This window comes from Mirounga angustirostris, unplaced genomic scaffold, assembly GCF_029215605.1.
Source record: "Mirounga angustirostris isolate CCGP_5_RB_7025 unplaced genomic scaffold, mMirAng1.0.hap1 SCAF_15, whole genome shotgun sequence".
Classification (NCBI taxonomy): domain Eukaryota; kingdom Metazoa; phylum Chordata; class Mammalia; order Carnivora; family Phocidae; genus Mirounga; species Mirounga angustirostris.
The window spans coordinates 18,442,095-18,470,055 of record NW_026991723.1 but is presented as its reverse complement, the minus strand read 5'-3'; the positions used below and the strand labels follow the sequence as shown (position 1 = coordinate 18,470,055).

General features: G+C 39.3%; 1 protein-coding gene across 8 annotated transcripts in view; it reads left to right on the top strand.

The window, feature by feature from the left end:
• The window catches only part of PRUNE2 (prune homolog 2 with BCH domain), a 260,505-nt gene that overhangs the window by 51,905 nt on the left and 180,639 nt on the right, over positions 1-27,961 (top strand). For 6 of the 8 annotated variants that reach the window (XM_064579598.1, XM_064579595.1, XM_064579596.1 and 3 more), the window contains exons 2-6: positions 1,108-1,212; positions 3,313-3,515; positions 5,555-5,718; positions 23,720-23,872; positions 26,728-26,822. In XM_064579598.1, the coding sequence (XP_064435668.1) occupies positions 1,108-1,212; positions 3,313-3,515; positions 5,555-5,718; positions 23,720-23,872; positions 26,728-26,822 (720 nt within the window). Of the gene's footprint in view, positions 1-1,107; positions 1,213-3,312; positions 3,516-5,554; positions 5,719-14,058; positions 14,143-23,719; positions 23,873-26,727; positions 26,823-27,961 lie in introns of those variants that run through there. The other 2 variants (XM_064579601.1, XM_064579602.1) reach the window with 2 other exon arrangements.

Sequence of the window (27,961 nt, the reverse complement as noted above, 5' to 3'; positions counted from 1 at the left end):
AGTAATAGCCTAATGCTATGTCAGCGTGCCTGCGTCATTCCCCTCGCTTCATCTCATCACCTAGGCATTTTATCATCTCATATCATCACAAGAAGCATGAGTACAGTATAATAAGATATTTTGAGAGAGAGAGAGACCACATTCACATAACTTTGATTACAGTATATTGCTATAATTGTTCTATTTTATTATTAGTTATTGTTGTTAATCTCTTACTAGCCTAGCTTATAAACTTGACATAGGTATGTATGTATAGGAAAAAGCAGAGTATATATAGGGTTCAGTATTATCAGCGGCTTTGGGCATCCACCAGGGGTCTTAGAATGTATCCCCTGCAGATAAAGGAGGACCACTACACTATGGATCTTCCCTTTCAACCAAAATAATCTTTTACTAAAAAATTATGACTCAGGGACACAATGCATACCAAGTTAGACTATAATAATCTTAATAAGACCACATTTTTGTTGGAAAATGTCATCTAGAGGACATGACTAATGGCTGACTCATGAGCTAGACCCGGACAATTGGAGGCTCCTCGTCCTCTACCCTGTCCTTGGAATATGCACTTTGTCCACCGTTCCCACAGTAGGAGCTGTTCCAAGGACACAGCTTTGAGAGAGTAATGTGATGTTGCGACCACACATGACTGAGCCCAGTGAAGGCCCCTGTATAAGTTTTTAAGCTTCTGGCAGGTGGGTGTGAAGATCTACCTATCTTGCGGGCGCCCAAGATAAGCCTTGTAAATAGGCTTCTTTATTTATTAAACTACCACCTACCCATCTGGAGGGGTCTGCCTCTTTCTTTGGTCTCTCCCTGTCCTCTGCATGTGGAGGTCACTTGCAGATGTCACCTGGGGAACCTCCCGAGGTTGTGAATCCACAATTTTCTGTTCCTGACGATGCACTAGAATTTTAGCATTTCTGAATGTTAAACATGTTCTGCAATTTTGTGTCCTCATATAAAACTTCATGATAAATTTATGAATTTCTGCAATTGTGTGTGAATATAGCTAAGGAATAGTTTTGAAAAAAAGATTGAAAAATGTCCTTTTTATCTTGATCTATTGTGCACTAAATTGTGATGTTTTGTTTGAATTTGTTTCAGAATCGAAGCAAACGCTTGGAAAAGGTCCATGTGGTTATTGGACATAAATCGTGTGACTTGGATTCTCTCATTTCTGCCTTCACATATGCTTACTTTCTAGACAAGGTGAGGGGAAAGAAGATTATATTTTTTGTATTTGAATTATGATGGAACTCATAAGAACAAACATTTTCTGGAAAAGTGAGGAAACCATTCACTTAAATTTTCATGTTCTGGTTTATTGTTGCAGAGAATAATGTGTTATAATCATTAAACAACAAATATTTATTGGTCACCTATATGTTAGGCATTGTCTAGTTATTTCTTTCTTCATGAAACATTATTTCATTAAGATCAATGCTTTCAAATAATTTTTAAAAAAATATATGATAGTTGTTTACTTTTATGGGAATTCAGAGAACTAACAAAAGTAGGTCAGAATTTCTTGTTTTCCTTTATCATCCTTGTTGGTTAGTTTTACTGTTGGGAATAGAAAAATGCGTGCATGAACATTACATGAAATACAGAGCATATTGGCTGGAGTTTTCAGTAACAGAGGTATTACGTGTCACATCTATATTCTGTTCTTGCCTTTTAACCCTGACAAGGGTCATTCTCAGTTTGTGATAATCTCCCTTGAGTGAGAATCTTTGTACTGTGTGAAATCTATAGCATCCCTACAGAGGTGGAAAAGGCCTTTTAATAAATTGTTTTAAAATTTCAATTTCATAAAATTCATCAGCCCATGATAATGCGTCACCTCCAAGTCTAAAAAAGCACAGTATGAGTGTCTTAGTGCTATTTCCAATTTCACAGAATTTTTAATTTTCCGGAGTCTGATTTGTTTTATTCCAATTTTGTTTGGATCCTTGCCTCTGAGAGTATACATAGCTGATCTAGAGTAATTTAAATTCACATGAAACCCAGTCTTCCAGAATGAGCTGTGGGTGGCAAGAATGGCTTAGGACAACAGCTGACAAAAATGCCAGGTAAAATATTCTGATCTCTACATACTGACTTTATATAAAATTTGTGAACCTTACAAGGGAGATTAATTGGCATAAGGAGATAAATGTGCCTATGTCAAGATAATGCATATTAAACGCTTACTCCTATTAACTGGACTCTTTCACTCCTAGAAAAAAAAATGTTGCTTGTCCCGAGAACATAGAGTTAACTGAACCAGACTGGTTTTTAGACCAACAGTGGCATGGACTCTTAAGGAAATTATAAATACCACCACCACCACCTACTGCAGTGTCTTGAATGAAAATAACATGAGACCCAAGGAATGGGAAAGTAGTTGTGATGGATAAAATGGCTCTTCACTCAGCATGGGGACAAATATGGAATTACTGAAGGGTCACATACTAGAATTTGTCCTATTTCTGGGCATTCCTTTTAGTTTACCAGGCCCTGCCCCTGACCAAAGGTCTACATCTCCATTTGAATTTTTTTTCCCTGAGAACGTGGTGACTTTCTCTGAGAGTATTAACACCTAGAATAAACGTAGAGCTTTGCAACTTCCCATGTATGACTCCATTTAAATACTTTTCACTCTGGTAGGTAAGCCCCATTCTACAGATGGGTTAAACTGGGTTTTCAAAAGGAAAACGGCTTTCTCCAAGTCACACAGCTGAGGCTGGGGCTAGAACCTAGTTCTGATTCTAACCTCAAAATAGGTCCTGCCCCACGATATTCTCAGGCCACATGCACTTGACTCAAGTTTCAGAATCAGGAGTTTGATCTCAATTAATTAAGAAAAATAACTTGCCATACATAAACTTCTAATGATTATTGCACAATTGTATTCAGGATTAGCCTGACGAATGGCAGGCATCCCATGTAGATGGGACATATATGCCCTTCTGTGTCACCACAGTCCTCATCTGCCCTACTGCGATCATTCTAATTTTCTGCCAATTTCATAAGGACATATGAATTTGTTTCCCCTGAAAAGGAGAATATGTGTGTGTGTTTAAATTGTGGAGGGGTTGAAATAAGATATAAAAGAGTAACAAGAGGTTAAAAAATATTAGGGGCCATTTACCTGTAGCTAATGCTCTGCTAATTGGGTTCAGGAAGAGCTGATTCTGCATGGCATGTGGGTGAGTGAAGCCAAAAGACTTTTGTTCCATTTACCATTGCCCTCAGGCTTGAAGCAAATGGAGTTGTGCTCTTTCCTCCTGCTGCTAATGGTGAGTCAGTCAACTCTATTCTTCGCAGGTCAGTCCACCTGGGGTTCTCTGTTTGCCAGTGCTGAACATACCAAGAACTGAATTCAGTTACTTCACCGAGACAAGGTTTATTTTAGAAGAGCTAAATATCTCTGAATCATTCCACATATTCCGAGATGAAATTAATCTGCATCAACTCAATGATGAAGGGAAGTTATTTATAACACTTGTTGGCAGCAACGTGCTGGCCAGGTAAGGCTCTGGAGGGAGGTTTGATCCTTGAACCAAGGCTCTTATGGGGACAGTATCACCTCGTTCAGGATTTTTGTGACTTTGGGAATTGCATTAAAGGCAGACGACATCAGAGGAAAAAGAATATTTTTTCTTCTCTTATGGCAAAATGTGGGCTATCCCAGTCCTCCCTTTTGACTTTTGCATTTCAAATATGACATCTTTGAGTGGAAAGTTTTTGTAGCAGTGACCAAGATTATAATTTTGAACCATTTCAAATAGTGTATTATAGCAACACAACAGTCCTATGTATTGATGCTGTAAATATGTAATGAAAACTGAAATTAAACACTAAATAAAACGGAAAGGTTCTTAAGAAAAATATCTCAGTGGTGAAATGAAAAATCATATGGATCACCTATGGAAGTCATCTGATCATTGGCTCATTCATTCATAGCATTTGATACTATAAGAGCAGGATGGATTTTTAAAGTTCATGGAGCTCGAATTCATTATTTTATGGACAAGAAATCTGAACCCCACTGTTGCAAATGACTTATCCAAGGTACCTCATGCAGTTACTAGAGTAGTTTGGATTAAACTTGGGTCTTCTGCCTCCTTCAGTAAGTACTCAGGAGTTGCTAACTGGTGCAAGAATCTAAATGTACATAAAGAGAAATGAGACAAATTGTCTGCCTTCAGGGACTTATCCAACCCAACACAAATGCTCTTTTGATAAGCTCCGTGGTGCTACCGAATGAAGAGTCCACCAGTGAAACACCTCTAGTTTGAGACAATAGGTTTTTTGCACACTTTGCCAATTTGCTAATGGTTTAGGACATTAACCAGTGGGTACTGATATAAGTACACATGAAAGAAAAACTTGTACAGTTATCTAATTTTTTATTTAACCCTTTTTAGGAAGCATATTTAAGTATAAATACATGGTAATTCCAATCATGCAGTTCATTCATTATAAAGAGTTTTGAAAACAGTCTGCTTGTCTGGGGCTGTTTTTATCCCCATGCCATTTGAAACATAAATTCTTTTGAATATTTATTAATCAGTTGTTGTTCAACTGACTGAGAGTTACTGGAAGTTTATTTGGCTGACTTCAATTATCAGTGCTCAGGATGATCACCTGCTTGACTAAATTTATGTGTTAACTTTTTCAAACCAACTAATGCAAGTAATGCAAGAAGCCAGAGGAGTGAGCTACGAAACGTGTGTGTCAGTCAGGATCTTTCAAGAGTTTTGTTCCCAAATAAACTGAAGAACTTAAGCTGGTATTGGTACTGATGCTGTGAACTCCAGGTTTAGGACTGTTTGTGAAACAGAATGCTTTCCAAAAAGAAATTGAGATCTTTATTTCCTTCTTTGCCACTCATTTGTTTCTGGCAGATGGAAAGACCAACGTCAGTCTTATTCACATCTTTCTTTCTGCCTTTGATAAAGCCAACTTATCTCATGTGTAAAGGATGATGGTGGAAGTAAATCAGCCCATAGTAGCTTTTCCCCAGCCCTTGAGAGTGCCGGTGCAAGTTCTGGAACCAGATTATCAGAGTTTAAACACAAGCTAGTCTGCTTGCAAGCTTTGTGACTTTGGACAAATTTCTTAACCTCTTTGTGCCTCCGTTTCCCCATTTTTAAAATAGGAGTTTTACTAGAACCCATTCCGTAGGGTCATTTTATAGTCTAAGACGTGGTGATATTCTGTCTGGCCTGATAATAGTGTCTGGCCTGTAGCGGAACCTTAGTAAATATTAGCTATTATTAATTATTGTTATTATTATTATTATTATTATTTTCCATAGCAAAACAAGAGCTAGAAGTGCTGAGGTGTGAGGGGCCACCTACTAAGACCCTTGGGGAGTGAATTCAGTGAAATGCAGTATGAAGGCACATAGAATAAGGGTCCTCTCTTCTGCATCATGTGAGCTTACTCAGATATTTAGCTGTTGAGAGGAAGTCATTTGTGCGGGAGTGGAGATTAAATACTTCCAGAAAGTAAGAAAATAAGCCATATCTCTTTGTCTTCCTCTCTTCCATTTGCTTTACAGCGAGGACAAGACCTTAGAATCAGCGGTTGTCAAAGTCATTAATCCGGTGGAGCAGAGCGATGGCGGCCTTGAGTTTCGAGAGTCTTCCTCTTCCCTTGTGGTGAAAGAGATTCTCCAGGAGGCTCCTGAGCTCATCACTGAGCAGCTGGCTCATCTCCTCAGAGGTGAGAGATGGCTCTTTCTATTAAATACTGGAAAGCTTAATGGAGTGTTTCTCGACTTGCTCATGCAGAATGAGTGTGATCCATTCTTGGGTTAACAACCCCTTTAAAGACCACGGGAAGCTTCATCAGAGAAGCAGGGAGTAAAGAGTTTGTTAAAGAGTAGCATTATACTACATATTAAAAATGTGCATTTAAAAATAGGCATGAAGGATCTTTGCTGTTTCACTAGACAGGAGTTTTAAATGGAACTACTGCACCTCTGTTGGGGAGCCCACCACCTCTGTGGGCTCCTCTGGCCAGCCAGCAGCTTCCAGAGGTGATTCTTGCCCCACAGCAGTGCGACTCAGGGCCAGAATCCACATCCTCATATTGAAATAGCACCTAATACTTATATATGCTTGGTTTGTGGACTACTGCTTGGATGGCAAAATAAACACCTTTCATGTTGGTAATTTGATGTTGGGTCTTTTACCTTGTCACTTGTTAGCCCCTATCTTGTAACATTTCCCATCCTAACTCAGCCCTGTGTTCCCAGCACATCGTCATCGATTACCCTTTGAATATTTTTCATCTCTGTCCGTGGAGCCCACACCACTTCCAAAAGGGCTTTCTAACCTGGCTTCCTAACCTTGTTTGTTGACTTTGGTGGCACAAAATTATCATAAAAATTCAGTATTGTCTCACATAGGACAGCTTTGGGTGTTGTATAAAGCTTTTTTTTTTTTTTTCTTTCTTTCAGTAACCCATCTTGAACATGATAGACATAGATTTTTCTCAGAAGTATTTAGCCCAAGAAAATGAAAAACAGTGATTAACAGGGGCGCCTGGGTGGCTCAGTTGGTTAAGCGACTGCCTTCGGCTCAGGTCATGATCCTGGAGTCCCGGGATCGAGTCCTGCATCGGGCTCCCTGCTCGGCAGGGAGTCTGCTTCTCCCTCTGACCCTCCTCCCTCTCATGCTCTCTGTCTCTCATTCTCTCTGTCTCAAATAAATAAATAAAATCTTAAAAAAAAAAAAACAGTGGTTAACAGAAAATTTTTTTAAAAAGGAAGGAGATGACCAAGAGAATGTTGACACCAGTCTTTTGAGGACACTTTCCTTCACTTCCTGTCTCTTCCACAATGTGGAGAGGAAAATGTCCAAAAGTTATGTAGTTCCTGCGAATATTTTAGAGCTAATGGCCACAGTAAACCTGTTTTAAATTTTTTCTGGCAATGGACATCTATAAAAACGCTCTGTGGGAAACTGTGCCCTCAACCAAACCAAGTAAATACGATCATTTATCTCTGTGACAGAGCAGAAGGAAAATAAAGGTAATTGGGGATCCCAGCCAAGAGGGAAGTTGTTTGACAACGCAAATGTGCAGCTCAGGCAAACGCTAGAGAGTATTTTGTTTAAGTTTCTTGCAAACTAAGAAGCTTGGTTTATTGTTAAAAAAATACATATTGTATTTAACAGGGAAAAAAGGTAGTCCACCAATCGCTCATCATCCTGTTTTTCTGTAAATAGTTAAATCAGATCAAACTGTGATACATCAGTACAAAGGTATGATTTTGCTGTCAGTGATGATGATGATGATGATATTCAGATTTGGGGAGTTAGAAGGGAGGCAGACCCTTTTATGAATGATGTTGGTTTTCGTTAGCAGAGCTACCAAGAATCCGAGCTGCGGTAAAGGGCCTTGGTTTTTCTTATCATTGGAGGTTTTTCTTAAGGTTGGGCTTGAAGGGCATCCAATAGGAACCTGGCAGAGTAGGAACATCGCTTCATTGCTGCCTGGACATTGGGATGTAAGAAGATGAAGTGCCTCTATGTGCAAAGACTGCAGATATGGATACTGTCATGAGAGAGAGAGTCCAGAGTCACTAAGCCTGGAAGGTGGCCTACTATAGTGGAAAGAAGGCTCTGGAGACCCTTAGCCAAAGTATGCATGTGTGCATGCCTGTGTGTGCATACATTTGTGGAGAGGCCACGGATCATCACTGAACAGTTGTGCCAAGAAGGAACTAAAGGATGGGGATCCAAGAAGTTTGACTTTATTCTTAAGGTTTTATTTATTTATTTGTCAGAGAGAGAGCACAAGCTGTGGGGCGGGGGAGGGGGGGTGGTGGCAGGCAGAGGGAGAAGGAGGCTCCCCATTGACCAAGGAGCCTGAGGCAGGACTCAATCCCAGGACCCTGGGATCATGACCTGAGCCGAAGGCAGACGCCTAACTGACCGAACCACCCAGGCGTCCTAAGAAGTTTGACTTTATTTATTTATTTATTTATTTATTTATTTATTTATTTATTTATTTATTTTATAAGATTTTATTTATTTGACAGAGAGAGACACAGTGAGAGAGGGAACATAAGCAGGGGGAGTGGGAGAGGGAGAAGCAGGCCTCCCGCGGAGCGGGGAGCCCGATGCGGGGCTTGATTCCAGGACCCTAGGACCATGACCTGAGCCGAAGGCAGACGCTTAACGACTGAGCCACCCAGGCGCCCCAGAAGTTTGACTTTAAAGAGGAAACTCATTGTTCAGAGTAAGAAGGGCAGCAGGCCAGTTTTTAAAAGTTCCTAAATTGGGGTGCCTGCATGGCTCAGTTGGTTAAGCATCTGCCTTCAACTCAGGTCATGATCCCAGGCTCTGGGATCAAGCCCCGTGTCAGGTTCCTTGCTCAGTGGGGAGTCTGCTTCTCCCTCCTCTGCCTCTGCCCCCTCCCCGCTTGCTCTCTCTCAGATAAATAAATAAAATCTGAAAAAAAAAAATGAATAGAAGCTCCTAAGTCTTCAGTAGGTATCAGAAAGGAGTCAAGTTGAATTTTGCAATATTCACTAAACTCAATGTTAGATTTCATGGAATCATGTATTAACACCAAACCAAATGGGAGGTTTTTGATGTGCCTGTAAATAATTTTAGCATTCTTTATTTTCTTTTTTTTTTTTAAAGATTTTATTTATTTATTTATTTGAGAGAGAGAGAATGAGAGACAGAGAGCATGAGAGGGAGGAGGGTCAGAGGGAGAAGCAGACTCCCTGCCGAGCAGGGAGCCCGATGCGGGACTCGATCCAGGGACTCCAGGATCATGACCTGAGCCGAAGGCAGTCGCTTAACCAACTGAGCCACCCAGGCGCCCCGCATTCTTTATTTTCATAACATGGATAGTTCTCTGTCCAAAGAGTTTTCTCTATAAACAGCTATGTTATTTTGTATTTTGGGGTGCTCAACATAATCATTAATTTGACACACATTTCTAGAATGTATTTATGCATTTTTCTAGGCCTTGAAGGAAAGTAAAATTTCTATGCACATCTTTGCTGCAAAGAATTTTGAAAAATGTCTGTTTCCAGATGTCGTGAGACTAAATATTGATGACTGAGACTTGGAAGAGTCTTTGAAAGTATCCTAATTAGACCTTTTTGGGGGATCTATTATTATGAACTTCATACCAAAAAACCTGAATTTACTGTGAACACAGAACTTAATCAATTTGATTGTTCTTTGCCTTTTATTCCCGAGATCATATTCTAGAACACATCATGCTGAGGCACACTGGTGTGCTGTAAATGGATTTCAAGTGGACCATTGATCCCCTCAGTCCCTGGAGAGGACCCTCAGTATGCCTCTTAGACCACTATGCTGGGAGAAAAATGCTAATTTTCAGAGTGTTCCTTAATGTGCGAGAGTTTGGATCTACTCTTCCTTAGTCTTGATTAACTCCTTCTCGAACTCTGCTCAACTTCTAAGTATTATGGTGCTGTCGAACTTCATCCTGGGACATTTTTTTTCTATACACTATTTTTTTGAGCTTTTTATTTAAATTCCAGTTAGTTAACATGCAGTGTAGTATTAGTTTCAGATGTACAATAGAGTGATTCAACATTTCCATACATCACCCCGTGCTCCTCACGACAGGTGCCCTGCTTAATCCCCATACCTACTTCCCCCTCCCCCGACCCCTCCCTTCTGGTAACCATCAGTTTGTTCTCTGTGGTTAAGAGTCTGTTTCTTGTCTATACCCTATCCTTAAGTGGCCTCGTTTCATTCTGAGATTTTAGACCTCTCTTTAGCATATTCCAGGTTCATCTGCAATGTCCGTGTGACATCTTCACATGCATGTCTAACTAACACCACCACCTTACCGTGGCTGGAATGGACCCCTGTAGTTCCCTGTACCTCCAAACCTGCTTTATCTCAGCTTCCCCAGGTCAGTAGAAGGCACTGCCAATCACTACCCTTTACTCCAGCCACAATCTAAGATCGTTGATTCTTTCAATTTTCTTTCCTCCCACATTGATCCATCAGCCCGTCCTGCTGACTCTCCATCTACAACGTAACTTGAATCCATCCTCTCTCCTGTGATCACCAGCAGTGATGCTGCTGAAGCTGCCATTCTGTCTCTCTTCCACTAAAGCAATGGCCGCCTTGAGTGGTGCCCTCTTCCCTCCATAAAATCTATCGTTTATGAAGTAGTCAGAATGGCCTTTTAAAAGTGTAAACCAGGGGCGCCTGGGTGGCTCAGTTGGTTAAGCGACTGCCTTCGGCTCAGGTCATGATCCTGGAGTCCCTGGATCAAGTCCCGCATCGGGCTCCCTGCTTAGCGGGGAGTCTGCTTCTCCCTCTCCCACTCCCCGTTTGTGTTCCCTCTCTTGCTATGTCTTTCTCTGTCAAATAAATAAATAAAAAATCTTTAAAAAAAAAAAGTGTAAACCAGTTGTGTTAATCTCCTGCTTAAAATCCATCACACTCAAAATCCAAGCACCCTCCCCAAGCCCCCAATCTACAATATGACTTCTCCCCTGCCTGCCCTGACATCACGTCATGGATTCCTCCCTATCCTTTCCCTTCGAGTGTTCCAGGGTCAGGGGCCCTTCAGTCTTTCAGATAGGCCAAACTCTTTCCGCTCTTGAGGATCTACATAAGCTGTCCCTTCCTTCTGGAATTTGTATTTCTATCTACTTATCTTTCTGCCTGTCACGACTTTCTTCCTCCCTTTTGCTCCTTCACTCTAGAATGCAAGCTTCGGGAGAAAGCAGACCTTCTCTGTTTTGTTCACTGCTCCATTGATGTGTCTCTGGTGCCTGGAACAGTGCCTGCCACATAGGAGACCCTCAATAAATACAGTCATAAAATGGATTATGCATGATTGTGTATATACTTTCTATTTTTATGACTGTATTGATTTAGTTAGTTCTGTGAAATGAGATTATCCATTTCAGTCCTGCCCATCCCTCCAACATTCTTAATGTCCAGAATTCGGACATTGTGCTTTGCAATAATAAACCCTCTTCTTATTTTTTTTTTAGCTTTTTTTTTTAATTTTTAAAGATTTTATTTATTTGACAGAGAGAGAGACAGTGAGAGAGGGAACACAAGCAGGGGGAGTGGGAGAGGGAGAAGCAGGCTTCCCCCTGAGGAGGGAGCCCGATGCGGGGCTTGATCCCAGGACCCTGGGATCATGACCTGAGCTGAAGGCAGACGCGTAACGACTGAGCCACCCAGGCACCCCTATTTTTTTAGCTTTTAGAAATCCTAGTAGAATTTGTTCTGTTATTTTGCAAGTCTTTGTTTTTATTTTCATCTTTTTGTTGTGTGTATATACACACACATATATAATTGTATATATAATTTTTAAAAAGATTTTATTTATTTATTTGAGAGAAAGAGAGAGAAAGAGCTCAAGTGAGAGAGAGCATGAGGAGGGGGAGGCGGAGGGGGAGAGGGAGAAGCAGACTCCCTGCTGAGCAGGGAGCCCAACGTGGGGCTCGATCCTAGGACTCCAGGATCATGACCTGGGCCGAAGGCAGATATTTAACCGACTGAACCACCCAGGTGCCCCTATATATATAATTTTAAGCCTTTCATGGAGTATAATACACATACAGAAAAGAAGACAAAACATAAATACAAAGCTCAGTGAATTATCACAAAAGGAACATCCTTTTAACAATTACCCAGGTAAAGAAATAGAACGAGAAGACCTACTCAGTTTCTCCGTAACTAAAGGTAACCAGTTTGATTTTTATGGCACACACTTTCTTGCTTTCCTTTATAGTTTTACTACCCCGTATGTACCCCTTAATACCATAGATTGGTTTTGCCTGTTTTGCATATTATATAAATGGAATCATATAGTTATACTCTCATTGTTACTAGAAATCTGCATTTATTTTAAATATAGTATTGGGGCACCTGAGTGGCTCAGTTGGTTGAGCATCCGACTCTTGATTTCAGCTGGGGTCATGATCTTGGGATTGTGAGATTGAACCCCGTGATGGGCTCTGTGCTCAGTGTGGAGTCTGCTTGAGATTCTCTCTCTCTCTCTCTCTGCCCCTCCCCTCCGTGCACACATGCTCTCTCCCTAAATAAATAAATACAATCTTTAAATAAATAAATGAGTATCTATTTGCATAAGTCAATCATCTATCATTTATCTGTTTATAATTTGTGTCCTTCCTTCTCACATAGAGTATTTGACGTGGTTTACAAAAATGCATGCAAATATAATAAAACAGGGGAAAAAAAGTCAGGTCAGGAAAAACAAAAATGTGTCAAGAAAGGAATAAAATCAAGAAAGAATAAAAATATCGAAGTAGTAAAAATAGTATTCAGTCCAAAATGTGGCATATGAGGCTCCTGGAGCCACTGGAAAAAAATAGAAAGCAAATTAACTGTCGTATTTATATCATTACTAAAACAAATACATAGACCATCAGTTCCTCATTTAAAAAAAAGTCTAAGTAGTTTTCCCTTGCATCAGTCTTCTGGATAATACCCCTAATAATGTCATAGTCCTTCTCCAACCCATGTAGTAAGTTTGTACAGGAACTGAGAGTAATGTGTCAGATACTTCCCAATCCCCAGTCCATCAGTGCAGGGGTGTAGTTTTAATCAACTTCACTGTTGGTCTAGTAACCTGATTTTTCTGTTCTAAATTTCTTTTCTCTACACGTTGCTATTTTTCACTCAGTACAGGAAATAAATCTTTAAATTCAATCATATTAGAATCTTTTGTAGTCTTATACTGAAAACTGTAGATACCTATCACAGTGTTTGCCTTGTGGGAGAAGATCAAATTCAAATATTGAGTAGAACCTGGGTATTATGGATGTTGTTAAAAGATCATTTATATACCAATTAGAAGTAGGCATGGTGTTGCCGGGGTAGAAATAACCTGCTGTTTTTCTCTAATGATTTCCCTTGTCCCTGTACCCTCTGGGTAAATGTCAACAGGTGACTCACTCATGGCCAATGTGTGTTCAGACTGTGCAGGAGATTTAATGAAGTCAACATAATTTGCATTTCCTTCAATTAATGCGTCTTACAAAAGCTAGGTCTTGCTGTGGTCTTTTAATAAGACATACTTCAAACTCGGAAATTTCAAGATCCAGATCATTAGCATCACGTTCATATGGAAAGACACAGACTTACTTCCATAGATTACTTTCTAATTATTTGTCTACGAAGTTATTTGTCTAAGAAGAGAATGTGTTCATTCAGACGGGATGGTAAACGACTCTGATATTTGGAAATGTCTTTTTATTTCTCTCCCCTCCCGCACGTCTGTTTTCGCTGTCCTGGTTCTTTTTTCTTTACTTTCTTTCTCCTCTTCTGCTTCTCCTTTTCATCTCTTCCTGCTCTTCTTTTTTTTTTTCCCCCTTCCTACTCTCTGCTTCTGCGATCCTTTTGTTATCATTTTCAGACAAGCTGCAACCTGCACCTATTTAAAAGTCACCCTCGACAGAGTGGCCTAAAGTTGGTGTTTGGTTTTGCCCTGAGTTTTTGCCAAAAGCAAACGATTATGAACCCGCCAGAATCCTCAACCTGTGTTCTTTAATTTCCCCAGAGGTGTGCACTGGAGGACGATTGCCAAATTTAAGGTCCATTAAATTGCTGAATCATCACATTTGGGATTTGTGTGCAGATGCGCATGTGTATTTGTGTGCACGCGCATGTGTGTGTGTATGTTTCTGGAAACCAACTGGCAATGAGGAGATTGCAGCTGCTGATTACCAGTCGGGTTTCCATTAAGACCACACTTCCCCCTGAAAGGCCTGTCACATTTATTTGTATAAGGCCTTCACAGAGCCACAATATGAATAATGGCAATTGTTCATGCTTAGGACGTAGAAAACCTCTGCCCTAGGTTCTTAAGAAACACATGCTCTCCTTTCTGTTGGCAGCTGCGTTTGAACTTTAATAAGAATCATTGCTTGCTATTTTAGTAGCCTGGATTAACAGCTTCAAAAAAGATCCTTTTAAGGAGGTCAAATGGGAAAGGAGTGGTGCCAGATTTTTTCTTTCTTTTTTTTTTCCCCTCTCCTGCCCAAAGAGGGAATCATCCTCTCCCAGTGAATCATCTGTCTCCCGAAAAGGTTACAAAGTCCAAAGGGAATTTCATCCATCCTGTTTTGCTGAGGAAGAGGGAAGCTCTGTGTTGGGGGTAAAGGAAAGAGATTACTTATTATTTACTTATTTAATTTTTTGCTAGATATAAAATCAGAACAATTTCTCAACCTCAGAGTTCTTATGCCAAGATAAGCCTTATTCTTAAATTCAGACGTTTTAAATTTATAAGATTATTAAGCACTTGAGTAATATGCTTCTTTTTTTAATCCCTTTTCAGGCAAAAGTATGAGCTGTTGTATTTTCCATCTTTTTTTCTCCTTCCTTCTCCTTCCCCCCACCACCCTGCCCATTATTCTTTTATTTATTTATTTTTTGTTTCAGTATGAAAAAAAAAATCATTCCCAAGTGAAACAAGGAAAGAGGTTTAAATCCCTTCTTTTCTGCTAAGAATTTATCATGCAGAATATGCCTTTACTGTGGTGAATGTTTTCCCCAAACAACTTCTGACTTCATTAGATCATGTTTAATATTAATGTACTACAATTGCTTTTGGCAAGAGGTCCTTCACTTTGCCATTCTATTGAACAAAGAACATTGTGGTTGATTTTCCTCTAATAGAATGAAATGTTTGTTACAGTTTTATTATAATTGCTTTCTTTGTTGCTTCTTGTTAATCCCTCCTGGCCCGTGGATAGCCTGGACACTGTTGGGTACATGTGTATGGATTTAAATATTTTTGTAGTTCTGCAGAATTTGCTGGAAGTTAAATCAACTCTGACTCCAAAAACAGGTTTGATTTTGCCAAGAGGTGACTTTGGCTGCTTTATATCCTGATATTGATATTTAACTAAGTATATACCTAAATGAGTCTTTAATGTGAAGTAGAAAATTTGGGCCATAGCCATTCTTTTGCAGTAAAAACAGCTGGGAGTGTGGTGAGCATGTTTCTGAGTTATTTTTTCCCACTTACATCAGTTCATCATCTTCTTTCGAATTGTCAAGTCACAATCATAAATCAGTGTCGGAAGTCTCTTTCATTGAATTATTCTGTAAGACTGTTTAGTGCAGTGTCTGTTAGATTAATTTCTGAATACTCCTTTTCTATTTTATGTATTTTAAAATTAAGATCCCCAAATCAAAGAAACTGGATTCTTGGTTTGACTATAAGCCAGGCACATTTTTATGAAATTTATTCCTAAGGATCTTACATTTTGATGCTATTACAGGTTTTTTTTTTTAATTTTTAAATTCAATTTTCTAATTGTGATTGTTTATAGAAATACAGATTTTGTATTATTATTAAACATATCAAGAACCTTTGCTAAATTTACTCACTATGTTAAGCTCATTTATAGGTTCTTAAAAAAAAAAAAGATTTTATTTGAGAAAGAGTGAATGAGAGAGAGAGAGGGCACAGAGGGAGAGGGAGAAGCAGACTCCCCACAGAGCAGGGAGCCCGATGCGGGGCTCGATCCCAGGACCCTGAGATCATGACCCAAGCTGAAGGCAGATTCTTAACCGACTGAGCCACCCAGGCGCCCTTCATTTATAGGTTCTTTTGAGTTTTTATATACAAAAACATATCATCTATGAGAAAAGACAGGTTTTTTATTTATTTTTTTTTGAAGATTTTATTTATTTATTTGTCAGAGCACAGGCACGGGGAGGGGCAGGCAGAGGGAGAGGGAGCATCTTGAACCTAGCATAATCTTGGTACCAGTACCCAATAGGGACATCGCAAGAAAAAAAGAATTAAAGGCAAGTCTCTTTCATAAACATAGCAAAAAAAAGCCTTTTAAGACAAGTCCCAAATCAAATTAGCAATATATTATACATTATTATATAGTCACCAAGTAGGGGTTTCTTAGGAATTCAAAGACAAACTAACATTCAAAAATCAATCAATATAATTCACCATATTAATAGAAGAAAAAAATCATATGATCACCTCAGGAGATGTCAAGTAGTAAAACTACTTCATAAAATCCAAGATTGAAATCTCAGCCAAGTGGAAATAGAACACAACTTCCTTAATTTGCTGAAGGGCATTTATGAAAACCAAATAAAGAAAGCAAACCTTGTATTGAACTGTGAAGTATTGTAAGCCTTCCGCCTCAAATCAGGAATGACACAGAGTTGCCTGCTATTACTATTTCTATTCAACACTGCACTGTGAACCCCGGCCAGAGCAACAAGGCAAGAAGGTTTAAGGAAAGGAAAAGAAGATATAAAAGCTGTCTTTTGGGATGCCTAGGTGGCTCAGTCGGTTAAGCATCTGCCTTTGGCTCGGGGCGTGATCCCAGGGTCTTTGCTCAGCGGGGAGTCTGCTAATCCCTCTCCTCTCTGCTTGTGCTCTCTCACTATCTCTGTCTTGTTCTCTCAAATAAATAAAGTCTTAAAAAAACAAAAAAAATTAAAAAAAAGATTATGCTAGGTTCAGAAAATAAGTTGGGAAGTGTTCTCTCTATTCTTTGAAAGAATTTGTGTAAAAATTCGTATATCTCTTAAAAGTTTGAAACTATGCATATTAAGTTTAATGGATTCATTTTTTAAATTTATTTTTTTATTAAATAAATTCAACTCCCAATGTGAGTCTCAAACTCACGACCCTAAGATCAAGAGTTACATGCTCTCCTGACTAAGCCATCCAGATTTTAAATTTCTTTCCTGCCAATTTTGGCAAGTTCAGTTTTTTTCAGAAGTATTATTCAGAAGTATTTTCAAAATAATTTTATAATCTATTACAGTTTATTCTTATCTCTTAGTATCAATAGAATCTGTAGTATGTCACCGTTTCATTCCCCATTTTGGTAAGTTACGCCTTCTCTCACTCTTCTCTTTTTTTCTTACGCAGTTTTCAAAAGAACTATTTACATTTTTATATAAATTATAAAATTTATATTATATATTATGTATTATATATAAATTTGTGTTATATATTTATATTGTTATTATATCCTTCCTTCTACATTTTTTAGTTGAATTTGCTGTTTTTTTTAACACCTGATGCTTTTAAAGATATATTTCCTCAGAGCATAGCTCCAATTGTGCTCCACAAGTTTAAATGTCATATTTTCATTATCATTTAATTAAAATATATTCTCATTATGTTGCAATTTCTGCTTTTACCACGAGTAAGAAGTGTATTGTTTAATTTCCAAATATTTGGGAATTTTCTAGTTTTGTTCTATTACTGATTTTCAGACTATGATCATGGTGGCCGTAGAATATGACTCTGTGATTGCAAGCTTTTGAAATTTGTTAAGACTTGATTCTCCCCAAAAGCTGCCACATCTAACATACACGGCTGCCTCTGTGTGCAGATGAACAGAAGTGGAGGTGGGGACACAAGGAGAGCCTGATGGCCCTGCCCCACCCCATGCCTGTATCTAATATATAAATATAGAGTTGTGTTTAAAAAAAAAAAAAAAGACTTGATTTATGTCTCAACAGATGGTCAGTTGGGTTAATGCTTATTTGTGCTAGAAAAGAAAATATAGGTCCACCATTGTTGATGACTGTTCAACATATGCCAGTTAGGTTGTTTGTGACTCATGTTGCTCAAATATTCTAGATCTTTTTTTTTTTTTTTTAAAGATTTATTTATTTTAGAGAGAGAGTTGGAGGGGCAGGGCAGAGGGAGAGAGAAACTCAAGCCGACTCTGCGCTGAGCTTGGAGCGGTGGCAGGATCGTTCTGACCTGAGCCGAAACCTAGTGGGGTGCTTAACTGACTGCACCATACAGACACCCCCCCAAATATTCTACATCTTTACAGATTTTCCTCCTACTGGTTCTTAGAGCTGCTGAGAAGGATGTCCTAAAATTTCACACTGTGACTGTGCATTTCTCTCTTTCTTTATCCAGTTTTGTCAGTTTTTGCTTTGCAGATGAAGCTGTGTTATTTAGCACATGTAAATTTGGGATTGACGTTATCTTCCTGAGGGTTAACCCTTTAATAGTTTAAAGAAAATGCTTAATGTCAAGTAATTCTCTGCCTTATAGTCTACTTCGTCTGACATAAGTATGTTATACGAACGTTACACCTTTTTCTACCTTTTACTTTCAGCCTTTCACAATCCTTGTATCTAAGGCTTTTTCTTACAAACAATATATTGCTCTTATGGCTTTTACAATTCACTTTGATAACTTTTCTCTTTTAATTTAAGTACTTTGTCTTTTTTACATTGGCAAAGAGACATAACATTAAATTTACCATCTTAACTATTTTTAAGTGTACAGTTTTGTAATGTTAAGTATCTTTGTATTGTTGTGCGTTCAATCTCTAGAAGTTCTTCATTGTGTAGCACTGAACGATGTACCCACTAAACACTAACTGTCTCCACATTTGATCCAATTGCTCTTACATTTGGGTTTCAATTTGTCATTTTGCTGTTTGTTTTCAACATGTCTCACATTTCCTCCATTTCCTCATTTCTTTACTACTATTATACTAAAATATTTTTACTACTACAATTCCCCTCATTAGCTTGTGAGATATGAATTATTTTTAAAAATTATTTTATTAGTTACAACACAAGATTATAACATACAATCAAATTGATGTTTTAATCACTTCTCTGACAATCCGAGAACCTTGGAACAATTTGCCTGGTCCCTTCTGCAATTTGTTACTATTGGAATGTATTTTATTTTATTTATTTATTTTTTTAAAGATTTTATTTATTTATCTGACAGAGACAGGGATAGTGAGAGCAGGAACACAAGCAGCGGGAGTGGGAGAGGGAGAAGCAGGCTTCCCCCCGAGGAGGGAGCCCGATGTGGGACTCGATCCCAGGACCCCGCGACCATGACCTAAGCTGAAGGCAGACGCTTAACGACTGAGCCATCCAGGCGCCCTGGAATGTATTTTAATCACACATATATTTAAAACCCCATAAGATATTGCCATTGTTGGGGTGCTTATGTGGCTCAGCTGGTTAAGACTCTAACTCTTGGTTTCAGCTCAGGTCATGATCTCAGGTTCGTGAGATCAAGCCCCGCATCGGCTCTGTTCTCAGTGTAGTCTGCTTGAGATTCTCTCTCTGTCTCTGCCTCTGCCCCTCCCCCTTAAAATACATAAAAAAAATTTTTTTTAAAGATATTGTGATTGTTTTATACAATGAATGTTGATTTATTCTTACCCACATATTCACATTCTCCAGTGTTTTTCTTTCCTTCCTGCATTTCTTTGCTTCCATCTATAGTAGATTTCTTCTGTTTTACTATTTGCTTTTAGTGTGAGTTTTCTCTTGACAAACAGTTTCAGTTTATTTCTGTGGAAATGTCTTCATTTTGCCTTCATTTTTTATATGTTCACTCAGTATAGAATTTTAGATTGGCATTTATCTTATATCCGCACTTTGAAGATTTTTATTCTCTGTAATTTTTAGCAGTTTTAGTGTCATGTGTCTAGAGGTCTTTTTCTTTACATTTATCTTGCTTTGGGTTCATAGTTTAACATGAATGGTAGAGTGATAGCTTTCATTAATTTTGAAAGGTGATTGACCATTGCCTTTTCAAATATAATTTCAATCCCATTTTCTTTCTTCTCCAAGGGAAACTCCCACTTTATGTATGTCAGACCTTTTCTCAATGTTCTCGGGGTCCCTTATTTTCCTCTCTATATTTTCCTCTTTTTTTTTCTCTCCATACTTCAGTATGGATAGCTTAGTATGGATATTTTCTTCTGATATATTTTCCAATTTACTAATCTTCTTCTCATCTAATCTGTTGTTAAGCAGATTTTTGTTATCTTAAATTCAATTATGAAATTTAAAGTTTAAAAATTTCTTTTGAATATTCTATTTATAGATTCTAACTCTATCTTAATTCTCCAGCTACTTTTTTTTAATCCCCTCTACTTCCATTTCCATTCTTTTTCTCATGAGTTTTTTTCCCCCCTCTGGAGTTTTCAGTCATTAGATCATATTTTTTTAATGTCTGGTAATTTTTTATTGATTGCTGAATAATATACTGTCTGTGGTTGATGAGATTCTTTTGCTCTAGAGAGGATTTACTTTTGCACCTCAGAGGCAGTTAGAAGGGTATCAGACAAACTTAATCTATTTTGTGTTTGATCTGATTCGAATCAGGATTTCAGTCATCATGAAGACTAATCTATTTTTGCTTCATCCTTCTGCTATGGCAGAGGTCAGCAAACTTTATCTGTATATGGTCAGATAATAAATATTTTACTATTGCAGGCCTATTTATTTTGCTTTACTATTTTACTATTTACTTTGCAGGCCTACAGGTCTCTGTTGCAACTACTCACCCTATCATTATAACACAAAAATATCCATAAACAATATTAATAAATGTGGTTGTATTTCAATAAAACTTTATTTATAACATCTGGCAGTGGGCCAGATTTACCTGCAGACCATAGTTCTCCAACCTCTATCCCAGGGTATAACTCTCCAGGGGCCTCCTCTGAAAGCCTGGGTTTTTTAACCAAGACTCCTTTTCTATAGAGATCCCTAAACTTTAATTTTTGTCTCACTATTCCTGTGAAATGATTATTAGATCTGTGAACCTTCTTATCTCATTGGCTACAACTTAGGAATTAGCAAATACCTAGAGAGGAGAAACCACACCAAATGTGGGCTTCACTTTTTGCACTTACTTTCTCTCCAGGATCTTTTTTTTTTTTTTTTTTTTTAAGGACTTTATTAACGGATGCTTGCCGTTTGTTGATTTTTTTGAAAAAATCAAGTTGTAAACTTTTTATTACAAATTAAAAATGAGGTTCTTAAAAATCTCAACTTGACCAGATATGAAACAATTTGAAAACCTTTAAAGGTGTATTGAGAAGAAACAGGTTTATTTTTTTAAAAAAGAAATACGTTTGTCATTACCAAAAAGAGAAGTCTTTAGGTAAAAATAATAAAAACCCCATGCTGCATAGATAATGCAGATAGTTCTATTTATCTGGTCAATGGGCAAAAGCAAGCACTTAAGGTCTTCAGCTCCAATCTTTTGTTCATTTCTTATTGCTGGAATTTCATCTTCATTTCTTCGTGTTGGATGACTAAACCGGATGATGGTAGAGATGGTAACTTGGCATTTACTCAACCCCACCCTGCTCAGCCTCGGGAGGGGACGAATTCTCAGCTGGTGCATCAGCTGCTTTTGTCTCTTTGCCATCTTGTGGTTTAGGATTCACGATTCCGCAGGGGTCCTCCTCACTAAAGACAGCCTAGATAGGATCTTAACTTTTAAGATAGTCACCTGGGTAACTATCTGACACCATCACAGATTATTTTTTTTAAATCCAGCTTTTCTCCTTGTTCTTGGTACAGGTAGTTTATCAGAGCCAGAAGCAGATGAGGGTCTTTTTTGAAATTCAGATTCACCATTGCCTTAACAAAGAGTGGAAAAACCAACTTTATGTTTTGGATTCTATGTCAGTAATTGTCAGACTGAAGGGTATACTCAGAATCCAGCTGGCTACTCTCTGCCCTTTAAATGATAATTTGTCTCAAATCCATTCACTTCTCCTCATGCTGACTGCTCCTTGCTTAATTCTCATCTAAAACCACTTTCTAGGGCACCTGGGTGGCTCAGTCAGTTAAGCGTCTGCCTTCGGCTGAGGTCATGATCCCAGCGTCCTGGGATCGAGTCCCACATCGGGATCCCTGTTCAGCAGGGAGTCTGCTTCTACCTCTGCCTCTCCCCCTCCCCCACTCGTGCTCTCTCTCTCTCTCTCAAATAAAGTCTTTTAAAAAATTAAAAACAAAAAACAAAAACGGTTTTCTAATTCTCCTGATATGCCCTGTCTAATTCATTCTCTGCATGGTAGCTGGAGGGATTCTTATAAAACATAAATGTGAGCATGTTATCTCTTGCTACTTAAAGCTCTTTTTTTTTTTTTAAAGTAAATTCTGGGCCCAACATGGGGCTCAAACTCATGACCCCAAGATGAAGAGTCGCACACTGCACTGACTGAGCCAGCCAGGAGCTGCCCACGGCTTCAAACTCTTTAATGTCTCTCTATTTCCTTTAGAATATAAAACAAACTAAGATGGCTTGTAAGGCCCTTCATGACCTTGCCCCTGTCCACCTCTCCAACCAAATTTTCCAACATTTTTTTTCTGAAACCATACTACCTGGTTCTAAATAATTGCTTTCCGTTCCTTGAGGTGGCCAGAGCCTCTCCCATCTCAAATGTCTTTGCACATGGTCTACCTGACCCGGGATCTTCGTACTTTGCCTTCACCTTAAGATACCCTTCCAGTCTCAGCTAAGGTTAACTCTCTCTACAAAACTTTTTTTGACTCCTAAATTCTGGCCTACATCTAGAGTGCTGTGTATTTCCCCAGTGCTATTTCTTATACCCCTAATAATGAAATCGTCTATGTTTATTTGTCTGGAGCCCCTAAACTACTCTGAGCTTCACGGCGCACGACTATCTCTATTTCAGTCTTGAATCACTAGCGTCTAGCACAGTGCCTGGCCCATAGTAGGTGCTTACTAGTTCTTTGTTGAATGAATGAATGAATAAATGAATGTTTTAAATATATTAGGCATTATTTACTTTTTATTTTGATGTTTACATTCATTGATTCCCAGTATAACTTTATAAGCTGTGAAAGCAGTATTATTTCTGTTTTAAAATAGGCCAGTGGTAACAGACAGGCCAGATGACTTGTGTGGAGTTTTTCAAGATGTTTAATGGTGAGCATAGATCTAATCTCTAAGTTCTGTAGGTTTTAGGATAGATGTCGAGATCGCGTACCATCATTTTCCTCACTCACTACATCATTTCTCCTTTTTTATTCTCATCTCTTTCTTTCTTTTCTCTCCCCCATGATTACCATTAAGGCTACACCGAAAGCCAGAGAGTTGGTGCACCTTGATTAATCCATAGGTGTGGGGATTTTTACAGAGTTTAATCATTCATCATTAAGCAAAACTTTTCTTTCCCCCATGGCTCCGTGTTAGCCTGGGATCAGGAGGTAGGGGAAGAGGATGTGACAGGTGGTAACTCCTCCTTTTCAAGGTGAGATTGTGCATAGAAATTCCAGGAGTTTGTCAGAGGTTGGTCGTTCATATTGGCAAATTACTTTGTAATCAAAGTCTGTAATTTAGACCCAGCTTGTGAATTCTTACAAATAGATAGTGGTGACTTCAAAGTAGTGTGTGATGCCTGGAAGTCGGAGAGTGGGCTCCTGGTGGTGACCTTGTCAGACTGCTTTGCTGCGGACAGTGGGACTTTGCAATCATTTGGTTGTTAAAAGGAAGAAGTTCATATGTGAAATCAATAATGTGGTGAGCGGGAACAGTCTTCTCTGTGGTCTCTTAAAGGGAAATATTAAATAATTTGAATATCTTAAAATAGTTGGTCATTCAATTCCATTCTGAAATCATAAAACAACATAAATCATTTTGTATGGGAAAAGCTATGCATTTTCTTCCTTTATCCATGAGCTCTGTACCACAGAGTATGCTATAGTCAGTTAAGTTGTGGAGGTTAATACCTGGTGAACAAAGAGGCAGGGCAGATAGTATCTGAAGGGTTTTCTACAAACGGCCTCTTGAATGCTACTCCGTGGAGGCCTCTGATCCAGGCAAGAAATTGGAAGGGGACGTATAGATCAATAGGCCAGAAAACATTGATTTTCCTGGAGTGGCCGGAAAGTTTAAGGCCATTTTCATTCATGCCTTTTAGGTAGCATCCTTTTCAAGTGGATGACCATGGAATCCGAGAAGATCTCAGAGAAGCAAGAAGAAATTCTCTCTATCCTGGAAGAGAAATTTCCTAACTTGCCTCCAAGAGAGGACATTATCAACGTCCTACAGGAGACCCAATTCAGTGCTCAGGGTGAGTGACGTCCGCCAGCTCTGTCGCGGCTCCTGAGTAGGGACGGTTTATGGGATGGCATGTGGCCAGGGCCCAGAAAGTGAATTTGAGTGTGCCTTCATTTTCCTCCCCATTGTTTGTGCTTATGGAAGATTTCCAGGCACACAATGTCGGCTCACCTAGAAGCAGGCAGCTCGTACTGCAACCTCTCCTCTGAGGCCTTTGTGTCTGGATGTATGGTTAATTCAGGCGTCTAATGTGCACCCCAGATGCCTCATTACATGAAATCCCTGTGCTGAGCAGGTTCTATTCTGAGAACGTGGCAGGAGCAATGTCAAGCACAATGGGATTTCATAAATCAATTAATTTTAGAAAAAAAAAGAAGAGAGAAGACAGTTAAGCAGATAAAATTGTTCTCTCCATCTAAGCATTACCAAGACAGTGGATTTCCTGGCCCAGTTGTTTTATAATAATCACAAATAGATATAATTCACGGAGTGCCTGATGCACACAAAGTTTTACTGTTGTAACTTTGCATGGATTATCTTACTGAGTCTTCATGACAACCCTGAGAGTCAGCTGCTATTATTATCCCCATTTTCCAGATGTGAACACTGAGGCACAGAGAGAGGCAGCTTTGCTTTCTTGTCATCACGTACACAGTTGGCAAGTGACCAGGCCAGGATTGAAACCCAGACGTAGACATAGCTTTCTCCCTTAGTTTGGAATCCCCCCAGGGGCAGAGCCCAAGACAAATCAGTATATCTGGCAGGTGATCCCAGGGGCACACTGACGGGTTGGCGTGGTTGATCAGGTTAGCTCTGTGCGAAGTCATGCCTTCATCCCGCTAGGGAACCTGAGGAAAAATGTGTGAAATCACACCTTGGCATTATCCCACACGAAGGTGTGCTGGAATTTGTCTGTCCGAGCTCCAGGGGCTGGTTGGTAACTTTTCAGGAGTTTTGTGAGTTGGGCGATGTTGGGTTGGCAGCTTGAAAGCCGCCATGGAGGAAGTACTGACACCCACAGAAACGAGCAAACACTACAAATCAGGTTTGTTGCTGATCTCTGGGCTCAGTGTGGAGTCTGCTTAAGACTCTCTGCCCCTACCCCCTGCACTCTCTTTCTCTCTCTCTCAAATAAATAAATAAATCTAAAAAACAAAAAAAAGCTTGGTCTAGTTTTGAAAGTAAATGACAAGGGGCACCTGGGTGGTGTCTGCCTCCGGCTCAGGTCATGATCCCAGGGTCCTGGGATCAAGCCCCGCACCGGGCTCCCTACTCAGCAGGGCACCTGCTTCTCCCTCTCCCACTCCCCCTGCTTGTTTTCTCTCTCTCTGTCAAATAAATAAATAAAATTTATTTTTTATTAAAAAAAAAGAAAGTGAATGACAAGATACACGTACATCCACACACGTACATCTGTAGCAGATGCGTCAGCGTCCCACTCACTCTCCCTCAGATCTCCCCAGCATGGTGCCCCAACACCAGCATCTGCGTCTCTTCCTGGGGCCTTTTTCTGGCCACCAGAGCCTCCTCTGGGGAATTCACAGCTTCTGGGACCAAGTGGCCCTCAATACTCAACAGTCCAGTGATATGCTGAGATCATGACCTGAGCTGAAACCAAAGTCGGGTGCTTAACCGAATGCACCACCCAGGTGCCCCAAAACTAGACCGAGCTTTTAATGCACAGTATATTCTATAAATCATTTTATGCTGCAGTGCAGTTGATGGTGGCCTTTCAGTCTTAAAGTCAAAGAAAAAGATTTTATACTCGTCTGTTTCCCCACACTGCTGTGATTGACAGAGGGTTCTAAGTTGGGAGGGCAAATAGGCAACTCTGGTGTCTTAACGTGCATCTGGGAAGAATATATGTGCTCTACTGGGCTTTATTATGGGTCTTCTCCCCAAGAGGTTAGGCCTAATCAGGTATAATAACCTAGGGTGAGAGTTAAATGTCAAGCCAGACTTTTTCCTGTTTTTCGGGGATAGATTTTATTGAAACACTTTCGTCAGCTGACTCAAACTGTGCAGTTCTGGATAATTCAGCCATTCCAGATTATTCTTCCCATCATTTAAGGAGTCCAGTGGCTCCAATTGCCAAAGTCTGTTACAAGGTTGACCAATTTATCATGATAGTGTTATGGGTTACAATTAAAATGTGCATTTTGAATAAAATTACACTAGAAAATATGGGGCCTCAACTAAATCCACCCTGAAAGCAAATTTTGGCCTCGTGAGGTATGACTTAGCTAGCTTGCTTGATAACGTTAGGTTTTCCACCTTTGCCCACCTCTCCCCATTCCTTTCTCTGCCCGTGTCTGCTGTGAGTCTCTAGAGGCTTGTACTTCTGAGCATTTAGTCATGTGGCTCCTGGCTGGGTTTGGTTAGTGAGAAGAGTTAGCAACACATGGGGCGTGAGGTTCAAGGGAAGGAGAAGAGAGAGGCTGTAGTATTTCTTCTTCGCTTCCTTACTGATCTGATGCTGAGTTTCTGGCAGCCTCTCTCCTCTACTTTCAGGTCTCTGTTTCTTTCCTTTGTCCCTTTGCTAGCGTCTGAATGCCTCACCATCTTTTATTCATTTTCTCAGCCCCACCCACATCTCTGTAAGGGTCCTGCCTTTAAAAAATCTTTTTTTTTTTTTTTCATCATGAAGTGTGAATTCTATTTCCTGCTGGTATCCTAACTGGTGCAAATATTGTCACCAGTGTGATTTTTGCCTTTCTGTGTGTAAATGTGTGTTTTATGGGTAAAAGAGATCTTGGTTGCGGGGGGTGGAGTATTGAAATTAACAGGGTGACTTCTTTACATGATCCCTTGATATTACCAAGAACAGTTCCCCGGGTGTAACATAATGTTTTCCCCTCTCATCTACAGGTTTAAGTATTGAACAGACAATGCTGAAAGATCTAAAGGAACTGTCAGATGGAGAAATAAAAGTGGCCATGAGTACCGTGAACATGACCCTTGAGGTAAGGGTAGGAATGGATTTTTGTTTGTTCGTTTGGTTGGTTGGTTGGTTGGGGGTTTTTTTGGCAATGACAGATTGTACAGAACTGCAGTCTGAGCAACTGGTTTACAACTCTCTACAGCATAAGTCACTGTTAGTCTTTTGCTCTGAATGCTTCTTTATGATATATTTAACTGGGAATGTGGGTTATTATTTTGGATGAAACCACTGTGCCAAGTCAAATGAAAAATGGCAAACATGGATTCCCAAGGTGAGTGCTATTTCATTCATCTCAGTAAAACAAAACCTAAAACACAAACATTCACATTTGTATGTGTGCATATGTGTAGTCTGCTTAATAGCATTGATTATATATGTGATTGGATTTACTTCCAGTTTTTCTGTGCACCACCCCACAGCGTTCATAGAACTTTTCGAAGAAAACAAGTTATCTTTTGGCCCTTGTAAGCTATTTGGATGCATGTCATTTTTGGTAATCAATGGTGACAGCTCAAGTATTCATAAAACTCTCCTTCCAATCTATTAAATGAATGACTCAGGGTGCATATTACTCTTGTCGTTGTGTGTTGCCTTGGTAAATTATCTTTTTTCTACTTTGGGGGTTTTCAATGACTTGTATGTTAATCTTAATTAACCTAACTAATGGGGATGATATTTTACAGAAACACATTTGTGCCATGCCGAATTCTGTGTATCTCTGTACTGTTATATTGCCTTGGTCAAGGCACTGAGCTCTCAAGTTTATGGAGATAAAAATTGCTGTATGGCAGTTCATCTTTTGGTTTTTAGAATTATGTATCACCATTCTTTTTCTTGTTCCTAATGGTGTTGATGACAATATCATGTGTATATTTCCAGGGAATAGCAGGCATGCATGGGGTGTCCATACGTCAGAAAACCCAAGAGCAAAGCAGGTGCTTTTTTTCTATAATTTCTTTGAAAAATTTATTCCCAGTTGATTGACATGGTAATTCAGGTCATAGATCCATATGAGTATCAGGAGGCAGACCGTTGTCACTAGAGAGAATCATATTTGGTATTACGTTGTGCCTCGTAGTTTATAGACCATGTTCTCGTTATGTGTAGTTGGTAGATGGACCAAACTGTTTCTGTGGACTTTCAAATTGATAGATGCTCCCT